Here is an 8,011-nt window from a genome sequence, read left to right as displayed (position 1 = left end):
GAAGAAATCAAAATAAACTAAAATTTGAGGGTTTAAGTAGGTATTTATTTTATAGTTTTTAATAATAAAAAATTGAGGTGCAATGGCCCCCAAGTAAAACATAGTTTCGTCCATGCTTATTGCAATCCCTACCTATTCCACAAAAGGCTTGGGAAGTGATCTATGGATTTCATTACCACCCTCAATGAAATACAATTGCATATTGGTCAAATAGGCAAATACATAGAATGCAGTCACTTCATGGCTCTTTCACAACCCTTTTCAACAACAGAAGTCGTAAAAGTGTATTTAGATTAGGTCTATAAGCCTTTTGGTGAACCTTTAATGGCTATCTTAGACAAGGATACATGTTTTAATGCAAGAACTACAGTTTGGTCTGTAAGTTGACTCGTTAAATAGATTGTTTTTCCTATTTGTATAGGAGCCTAATTACACATAAAACTGGATCAAATTCATTGAAATCGAAAATGGTTAACTCGTGTTCTTAGTACTTTTGCAAGAATATGATGTACAAAAGGTATCATGGAATAGATACAGAATAAAATGTATGAAACATGCATTTAGCATTGCTTGAAAGACAAACAGGCCAAAATCCCTTCCAGCAGCAGCAAGGTTCCAACTTCATCCTTACTTGGCGTTCATCACTTGTAGTAGGCGATTACATCCACGGAAACATGCGACGTATTCGTGCATATTCATACATGTGCACAGGTAGACTACTGAATACATGCTTAGTTTTGTAGATTCAAATGGTTTGTCGTACGAGGGATTGATCACGTTTGGAAAATACATACTACATGGATGACTATAACGGGTACTGGATTTGCTTTGATATACTATACATTGAATGGTTTCCTTGGAATCGGTGCTCGGTTCTCCATTGATTGCAACCGTTGTTTGAGATGGAAAACTTCAACCTACATCACAATAGTAGGTGAAATGCAGCAAATATGGAAAAACAGATGCGAACCTCAACATTAATAAAGAAACATATGAAGTATTTCTTCACACAGACAAAACCCATGAATTCAATCCACTCGATACGATCATTTGACACAAACTTGACTCTATATGGCGGTTATTTTGTTTCCAGTTTATGAAAAAGTGTTAGGTTCATGGTAAACCTGTAATTGGAATGCTCTCGCCCTATCCCCTGCAAGGACTCCTCTCGTTGAGTGAAGCTCCTACAATAAATCTCAAATTAGGCACTCTACAAAATACGATCCGAAAATGCAAGTTCCCATGATGAGTTTGGCATGAGATGACAACCAATACCTTTTGCGTATCATCTAAAACAGCCTTAAGGAATGCAACATCATGTTCAAGTCTTACGTTGTCCGAGTGGACTATGTTTGATAAGTTGTTGGCCTCCTCATGTGCAAGTTCTATACTAGCTAGTTTATCATTTAGCACTTCCATCTCCTTCATCGTGTATGCAAATCTTTCCTCCATCTCCTCTTTGCTCTTGAGAGCCGAGGCTAAAGTTCTCTCTGCAGTGTCTCGGCTTGTCAATGCAGCCGCCAACTGTACTTCTAAAATTCCATTTTTTCTACTTAGGGCAGCCATTCTTGTCTCGTAAAATTGATACATGCTTGTGAGAGCCGATAGTGCTCCTCCTGATTTATCATCTGCTTCCGGAAATACAAAATTATCGTTATTGACGGGATCATTTGATATACCTTCAACCTGCGGAATTGAACATTCAGTTCCGGACTCCGAACCAATTTTCATCCCAGGAGAACTAATCCGAATTCCAGTATCAGACTGATTCGTTTTTTCTTCCGTTGCCTAAAACAACAAAAAATCTGTTATGCAAATGAAATATTTCAATGGAAAAAGGATGCTAATCATCTTAAAGGCAATAGTTCATTGAATTAAGCTTTTATGATTACCTGCAGAATAGAACTTGAATTGTCCGGATTCTTTGTTATTCTAACAGTTGCATTACGTTCTTCCTCGTTATTAAATTGCTTCCGTAGTGAGACATTTCCGGAAGGAGGGTTTTGTTCCAAAAAAGACAACTCCGACAATGATTTCCTACCAGAACTAAGTTCGATTATAGAGGCTAAATTTTGTTTCACAGTAGAACCATCGGAACGTTGGGAAGAACTGTTAATCGTTTGGCTAGCAGGCCCTGCAAATGATGAATCATGCTTTGCAAACTGCATTTGTCCTGCAGATTTAGCGAGAGTAGATCTCCGTCCCACAGACGATTCATTCTTCTCAATGATCAGTACTTCAACCTGTGTAACGCACAAAGAAGTAATTACAATTTAAACATATTTTAGTAATTATAAATATATGAATTTGAACTACAAACCTGATTTGATGGCTCCTTTTTAAATCCGCCGAATGCAACAAGAAAATCCTTATCCTTGTTTTGCACGAGTACTAAGCTAAATCCCTGCAAGAACAACCATCTCAAGAACAATAGTACCTGGAGGGTCAAATCCCCATACCTATGTTTGGATATGTATTAACACAAGTACGTTAAAAAAATCCCATCAAAATCTTCTTATTTTAACTCCAAATCGGTGACTAACCAGAAAGCCGGCCGTCTTTTAACAGTCAATAATCAAGATTGCTATATTCTGAAATGAAAGCATAAAGGAATTCTGGTAATATATATTTTGCATCATTTGATAAAATGTTATCGAAACATTTTAAAAAATCAGGCCTTTATTACGAAAAAATAAATACAGTATGTTAACCTTGTTAGTGATGATCGAAAGATGGAAGTAATGCAAGACCACTTGGCCTTGGGAACATCAAGCGGTATGAGGGTATTAAAATTATGTTCACCTTGTTAGTGGTGATGGAGGATGGAAGTGACGTAATGGCCACAGACCACTCGGACTGTAGAACATCATAGACAAAAGTCTCTGTGTGTCCTGCAAACATTTCGGAATCAAAAACTTAAATATACGATATGTGCAGTGAAAACAAATGCAACAGGAATAATACATATAGAAATAGTGAGAACCAAAGGTTTGATGTTTAGTACGGTCACACATATTGCTCAATGCAATTACATCTATGAAATGGTACTCGATCACTGGCTATGTAAGTTCATCAGCCCTCTAATTTTCTTTTGAATATTTACTACCCGCGGTAGAAGACTGAAATCCTGTAATAAAAACACAGGTGATGCCATATCTCAATGTTCACGCAAATAATATGGTCAACACTGATTTTACTCGGAATTTAGAGGGCTCTTGGAAGATCATATTCCCATATGCTCGTATCCAAACATGTGCCGGACATGAGTGTTAAATACAGGTACTTAAAGAGAAAATGAAGTGTCGGAATAACATAGGACTTACAAACTAGCAAACATCTGCATGAATGCATACAAAGGGTCAAGAAAGTAGTGATTGGCTTCGAGATGGAAATGTGATGTGATATCAAACAATTACATGCTCACCCATTTCAAAGGATGAAAAGGATGTGCTTAAATTTGTCCGATACTTTTTCATCAAAGAAAATAATGAAAATCAAGAGCTAGTATATGCATACTTTTTTTCCTACTTCCACCTCCTGCTATGTACCATTTTGTTCCACAAAGAACACCACAGCAACCAGCTCTTGGTGATGGATGAAAACCACGTATCTTTATTCTTGACCATACCATCTGAGGAAGAGTAATTATAGAAAGACCCTAATGAGCTAATAAAACAACAAATGTCCGGTAACGTAATCTGAATTTTTACACACCGTTTCAAAGTCAAGCGAATACATGTCATTCAATGTCTGGGATTTTGATGCTCCACCAAAGACGAAAAGAGTTTTATCACCATAAAGAGTTGCTACATGATTGGATCTTGGCGACGGTCTTGTTCCCCTATACAGTTCCACAGAACAATGCATTTATTAGAAGCTTCTTGCATAAGAATTAGTCTTATGATGAATTGCTATGTTACTTATCACTTGGATGTGAGTATCGGGCAAGGGTATATTCAATTTTTTTCTTTTTCAAAACTTTCAAGTAGTTGGAGAGTACTTGAAAGATCATATCCCCATACCCATGTCTGGTTATGCATTGAAAACAGATATTTCAAGAAAAACGAAGAGTCAAAGACCATAGATGCATAACTAAGAGCCTGGTTTCTCTATCAGCAAAGTATCAAAGTATGGAGTGGCTTAATTAGGAAGGCGGTAAGGAATATGACCCAGCAACATACGTGCACTGAAGAGTGAGCCATGTCAAGGACTTCAAATCAAACATATGCAAGTCATTCAGTTTCTTCTTTTTAGCATCTTCACCACCAAAAAGGATTAACACGGAGCTCGCCCTAACCACAGTGTGACCACTTCGTGCAATCTGGAAGATAGTATGATATTTGTTAAGACTGCTTACGTCTACAAAAGGGTAAAACCAGAGTTCCTCTACAAAATAGCAAATAACAAAGGATGCAGCATAGAAAAAAAAGACACCCTTCCATGTAACTTTATGACATGCCAGTGTTTCGCTATTTTGAATGAATGTATTGCCTAGTAGAATTTACTGTCCTTACCTGTATAGCATTTTCTTTTTAAAACATTTAAGTGTAATTTGGCCTCTATGAGTAAGAAAGAAGTACCGGTATTTCTCCTTTTGCTTCCATAACTGACCAGCATTCTGTCTCTGTATCAAATGACCATACTGCAAGAAAACAGAATTGAGAACCGAAACGTATTACATTATGTACGGAAAAAAGTGACAATACATTACAGAAAAAAGATTCTATTTTCAAACCTGAAAGTTTTTCATTTGCAGGGTCAGCTCGGCCTCCAACCAAGAGGGCTTTCTTTCCCCATGAAACCTGGATACGGAAACATAAAAACCTCAAGAACAGCAATACTCCTGATACTTTGCATCGCACTTAATAGAATTAACATGACCCAACACGATAAAACAATAAAGTTGTGCAAAAATTTAACCAAGTAATTAAACTACAAACATAAGATCGAAATTAAGCCTAATTAGTAGAAATGGCAGTGGCAAGGAATTCTATTAACTTCATCAATACTCGTGTATGATCCTATGTACTGCATGTCACATAACGTCTTAGCTAAATGCATCAATGAACAGCAGTGACTAGTATATATGGCATAAAAAGTATAACGGAAACAAAATAAGGGAAAACGAAATGCAATCGTATATGATTGTACCAGACTGTGGCCTTTGCATGAAGGAATTTTAAGTGGAAGATTACTAGGTGACAAGTAAAGCTTTGATGATGCCATGGTCCAAGAAAAAGTATTGAAACTAAGAACCTGCGCTTAAAACATAAAAGAATTAACATCGTATACGTATCAGTCTGCAGAAAACCTTCCACCATGTCAACTAAACTCGACATATTTTTAAAAAAGTTAAAAATTATTAAGTTATTTTTACCTGCACATCATCTAAAACTCCGTTCACAGATTCACCACCAACCACTATCATCTTGTTCCCAACAACGGTAGCTGCATGCTATTCAGGGATCATAAAAAAGATTTCCTCATTTCCGTCATAACCGATACACAAAATTTTAATTAAGTCATAAACACCCAAGATATGAAGCATCTGAAAATCGGAAACCAACTATATATTACATTAAAGCGTGGCACAGGTGCTTCCCCGGCAACTGACAACACCATCCAATTCTCGGAGTTCCCTGATGAATTAATCTCCGGGGCAGCAGCACAGTGGGATTCAAGTTCATCAGAATGACTACCAGCAGGCATAGCAGACTCAACCTGAAATAAAATTGAAGGCTTTAGCAACTCATATTCACTATGTTGCTCGGCGTCTTCATTTTTCTCAAAGTACCAGTGTCCAACACTCGGTCGGACACATGAAAATAGGGACATAGCCACCAAGGATCTTGGAAAAAACTTACAAAAATCTAATTATATAGGTGTCCGATACCCATATCGGATATTCATATCCAAGCCAGAGTAACATATTACACATACGACACGACTACCATTACCAAACCAAGATTCAAACATGTCAAAAGCCTCACATTTGCATTGTTGCTTTGTTTGGGTGGTCTCATCGGACTTCTAATTCCATGGGCAGACTCTGAAAGCTGTACTTTCTTCACTCTAAATCAAAAAAGAAATATACTAAAATAAGTTAATAAAATTCAGTAAAAAGTGCCCCTCAATCATTAAAAAATGTGCGATTTGGGGATTCTTTAATCAAGTTTGCAAAAGTTATCCACCAAGTCCCTCAATTTCTCACAATGCTTAGCTTTACATTTTCTTCATTGACATAAAAGGAACAAAGAACATATATTTAAATATAAAATTAGAAAGCGTCAAATCAAGAAAAATAAAGAAACTGACCTGCCAAGCTTCATGCGTCTACGAGAAAATCCAAACATTTTCATCCAAGCAAAGGAAAGCTCTTTCAATCAAAACCCAGAAAAATAAAACCCAAAAAAAATTCCACCTACATTAAAAACAAAAACAGCTTAAAACAACAAAATATCTAACAGCCTTGCATACATAGATAAAATGATAAAACCCCAGAAGAGTTACAGTCTACCATAACCATGGGTTATTAGCTTAACCTGACACAAAAAAGGTTTGACCTTTTAAACCTGAACTTGTGTTTGGTTACTAAGAGAAAAAAAATTAATGCGGCGTTGAGGAAATGAAGGTAGATGAAGCAGAAAGTAGTTTATGCATTGGCTTTGGAAGTGAAATAAAACACTTGAAAGATTCAATTATGAAATTGGGTTTTCATTGAAGAAGTGAGCTGTACCTTCTGTAATAGTGATGATAGAGAAAGAGGTACAGGGTTGTCTTGTCTTGTTGTGTTTTGTCTGATTTATGGAATCCTTTGCCAAGATTGCCTTGGAAGGTCCTCTGAATCATGGTTTTTAAAATCGGATTGGTTAACAGATTGGTTAACGAATTAATTATGCTATCGGTTTATTGATTCAACCGATCAAATTGATTCGATCGGTCAGAAGAATCGAACGATTTTATAATTATTTTAAAAATTAAATAAAAATATCAAAAATATTTAATAAAAAATAATTTTTATATCACAAGTCATATTCAAAGCAAGTCATAACATATATAAGTTAAAAACTATAAAATCAAATGAAACAAAATGATCCAAATTAACTACAACATAATATTTAAGGTGAAACATATTAAATAATAAATATAATTATATAACTATAATTAAAAAATAAATTTGGGGTTAAAAAAATCATAACAAAATGATATTGTTTGGTTTAATTTTTAAAAAAAAAACAATCTCACATGGCTAAGAAACATAGAAGAGCATCCTAAAAGTTTAAAGAGTAAAAATATAGAACAAAATAATCTCACATGGCTAAGAAACATAGAAGAGCATTCCAACAAACTTCTATAAATAATAGAGATAATTTGGCATTTAAAATCATAGAGCCTTTTGGTGAGCATTGAGTGAACTATTCTTTCACTTCAATCAAGCTCGAATTTTAGGCTTCAATCGAGTTTCTAAATTTTTTTTGAGTTCAAGCCTTTTCGAGTTCAAGTTTCAATATTATATTTCGAGTTCGAGTTGAACTTAATAATTTTTAGGTCGTGAGTTTGAGTCGAGTTGAGCTTACTTTTAAAGTTTTCAAGTTCGAGTCGAGCTCAGCAATACTTGAGTTCGACTTGGCTCGTTTAACAAACGACTTCGTTTGTTTAATTCTTTTAAAAAAAACAAAATTGGCGGTTTTTCGGTTTTCAGCCGGTCCGGTTCGAACGGTTCAACGGTTCCGGCCGGTTCACTAGTAGCGATTCAACCGGTGTAGATTGAACCGAACTAGACAGCAGTTCTCGGTTGAACTGGCTGGTCCGATCCGATTTTCAAAACACTGCTCTGAACAACTGATAGATAATAGCTACTTAGCTTAATGCTATGAAAAATAAATAAAAAGCTAAATTAGAGATGAAAATGGAAAGATTTTCTTCAACCCCACCCATTTTTTTTCCGGTGTTTTTACCGTTTGTGTGAGAGTGACTATACAAGGAGTGAGAACTAACAAGGAAATTTTGA

General features: G+C 35.8%; 1 protein-coding gene across 1 annotated transcript; it reads right to left on the bottom strand.

Annotated features, from left to right (window-relative positions):
* Positions 1–481: 481 nt before the first annotated feature.
* LOC120155724 (acyl-CoA-binding domain-containing protein 6-like) lies at positions 482–6,440 on the bottom strand. Its single transcript, XM_039167209.1, has 16 exons — positions 6,316–6,440; positions 5,991–6,072; positions 5,578–5,721; positions 5,378–5,455; positions 5,152–5,256; positions 4,736–4,802; positions 4,581–4,642; positions 4,182–4,321; positions 3,715–3,841; positions 3,517–3,631; positions 2,803–2,891; positions 2,321–2,404; positions 1,893–2,243; positions 1,276–1,788; positions 1,125–1,184; positions 482–917 (listed from the first exon to the last, which is right to left on the bottom strand). Exons 1-16 carry the CDS (start codon positions 6,357–6,359, stop codon positions 837–839), a joined length of 2,142 nt encoding a protein of 713 aa, XP_039023140.1. The 5' UTR covers positions 6,360–6,440; the 3' UTR covers positions 482–836.
* Positions 6,441–8,011: the final 1,571 nt, after the last annotated feature.

This window comes from Hibiscus syriacus, unplaced genomic scaffold (genome assembly GCF_006381635.1).
Source record: "Hibiscus syriacus cultivar Baekdansim isolate YM2019G1 unplaced genomic scaffold, ASM638163v2 tig00111206_pilon, whole genome shotgun sequence".
Lineage (NCBI taxonomy): Eukaryota > Viridiplantae > Streptophyta > Magnoliopsida > Malvales > Malvaceae > Hibiscus > Hibiscus syriacus.
The sequence above is the reverse complement of the archived record's forward strand: the minus strand, read 5'-3'. Positions and strand labels throughout refer to the sequence as shown.